The sequence below is a fragment of the Monopterus albus genome, unplaced genomic scaffold, assembly GCF_001952655.1.
Source record: "Monopterus albus unplaced genomic scaffold, M_albus_1.0 scaffold274.1, whole genome shotgun sequence".
Taxonomy (NCBI): domain Eukaryota; kingdom Metazoa; phylum Chordata; class Actinopteri; order Synbranchiformes; family Synbranchidae; genus Monopterus; species Monopterus albus.
The window spans coordinates 408,902-411,352 of NW_018128154.1; the positions used below are offsets into that span (position 1 = coordinate 408,902).

Sequence of the window (2,451 nt, forward strand, 5' to 3'; positions counted from 1 at the left end):
TGATGGAGCAAACAGGACAATGTCATCTGCAAAAGGCAGATACGAGATTCTGTGGTCCCCAAACCAGACTCCCTCCAGCCCCTGGCTGCACGTAGAAATTCTGTCCATAAAAATAATGAATAGAACCGATGACAAAGGGCAACCCTGCCGGAGTCCAACATGCACCCTGAAAAAGTCTGACTTACTACCGGCAATGCGAACCAAGCTCCAGCTCTGGTCATACAGGGACCAGATGGCCCTTAGCAAAGGGCCCTGGACCCCGTACTCCCGGAGCACCCCCCACAAGGCACAGCGAGGGGACATGGTCAAATGCCTTCTCCAGATCCACAAAGCACATGTGGACTGGTTGGGCAAACTCCCATGAACCCTCCACCACCCTGAAGAGGGTATAGGGTCCAGTGTTTCATGGCCAGGACAAAAACCGCATTGTTCCTCCTGAATCCGAGGTTCGACTATCAGTCAAATTCTCCTCTCCAGTACCCTGGCATAGATTTTCCCGGGGAGGCTCAGGAGTGTAATCCCCCTATAGTTGGAACACACCCTCCGGTCCCCCTTCTTGAAAAGAGGGACCACCACCCTGGTCTGCTAGTCCAGAGGCACTGTCCCCAACCACCATGCGATGTTGCAGAGGTGTGTCAGCCAAGACAGCCCCACAACATCCAGAGACTTGAGGTACTCGGGACTGATCTCATCCACCCCCGTTGTGTTTTGTGGATTTGGAGAAGGCATTTGACCGTGTCCCTTATGGCGCCCTGTGCAGGGTGCTCCGGGAGTATGGGGTCCGGGGCCCTCTACTGAGAGTCATCCTGTCCCTGTAAGACTGGAGCTGGAGCTTGGTTCGCATTGCCGGCAGTAAGTCAGACTTTTTCCGATGTTGGACTCCAGCAGGGCTTCCCTTTGTCACCGGTTCTGTTCATTATTTGCATGGACAGAATTTCTAGGTGCAGCTAGGGGCCGGAGGGAGTCCGGTTTGGGGACCACAAGATCTCGTCTCTGCTTTTTGCAGATGACATTGTCCTCCACATCGAGAGGAGCCAGCTGAGGTGGCTCAGGCATCTGTTTCGGATGCCTCATGGGTGCCTTCCTAGGGAGGTGTTCTGGGCATGTCCCACTGGGAGGAGGCCCCAGGGAAGACCCAGGACACACTGGAGGGACTATGTCTCTCGGCTGGCCTGGGAATGCCTCGGTACCCTCCCGGAGGAGCTGGAGGAAGTGTCTAGGGAGAGGGAAGTCTGGGCATCTCTGCTTAGACTGCTGACCCCGCAACCCAGTTCCAAATAAGCAGAGGAAAATGGATGGATGGACAACAGCAGCTGGTCTGAAACTATGTGAAACTGGTCTGCAACTTGTATAAACTGGTCTGAATGTACAACCAAGCACATCATTTTCAATCACCACAGTGTGTGGAAAACAACAGCGTTATTTCTCTGAGCAGAAAGTCAAAGTGTTTAGGTCATCATAGGACAATTAAAACCACACTGCTTTTACAAAAACCACCCCATGTGTGGCCATAAAGTAATAAGAGATGCAACTGAAGCTTCTGTTTTCCTTTTGACAGCTGATATAAAACTTGGATCTGGTTATTCCAGATGATTTGCTCATGCTGTTGGAGAACCTTTCTCTACACGGCAGCCATAACTTTATCCTCTTGCTCTCTCTTTCTCCTGATAGATCAGGAAGCTCGTATGACCATGGGCAGCATAATGAGTGTAATGGTGGGAAACAGCGACAGTAACACCAGTTGTGTAACTGGTCTCGGCTCTTGTACCGGACAGCCAGGGACCCGGAAAACACTGTTCACCTGCACTGGGATATAGTACGCTACCTGTTTGACTACAACTCTCTATCTAACCTCATCAGACACTTGCTTTTTAGAGAATATATTTTGGGGCTTATTTATTAAAGGGTCGACAGCAGACAAGGCAAGAGAGATGGGGAACAGGTTTCAAACTGGGGAAGAGGTAGATGATAGTCGGGTCTTTAACCCCCAGGCCAAATGGCAGCCCAATCTGTCTGTTTACTGGCAGCTGACTGAAAAAAACCTTAGAAAAAATCAACTAGACTTAGATTTCTAGATCGAAGACGTTTCACCTCTCATCCAAGAGGCTTCATCAGTTCTGACTGACTGGTGTTGAGCAAGGAGCAAAGCAAGGAAGAGGCCCAACACCAACAGGGAGAAACCAGAAACAAGAGGGGATAACACTGTCATCCCTTATGTGGCTGGTTTATCAGAGAAGTTAAAAAGGATCTTTCACAACCACAATATCCCAGTTAACTTTAAACCAGGGAACACCCTGCGGCAGAGACTGGTCCACCTGAAGGACAAAACACCCAGACATAAACAGAGTGATGTGGTGTATGCAATTAAGTGCAGTCAGGAGTGTAATGACTTGTACATTGGTGAAACTAAGCAGCCGCTTCACAAACACATGGCCCAACACAGGAGGGCCA

At 50.1% G+C, this 2,451-nt stretch overlaps 1 protein-coding gene across 1 annotated transcript in view; it reads left to right on the forward strand.

Annotated features, from left to right (window-relative positions):
* Positions 1 to 2,451, forward strand: part of LOC109972946 (atrial natriuretic peptide receptor 1-like) — a 15,304-nt gene that overhangs the window by 6,552 nt on the left and 6,301 nt on the right. The window contains 1 exon segment of the mRNA XM_020622213.1: positions 1,672 to 1,816. Within this exon segment, the coding sequence (XP_020477869.1) occupies positions 1,672 to 1,816 (145 nt within the window).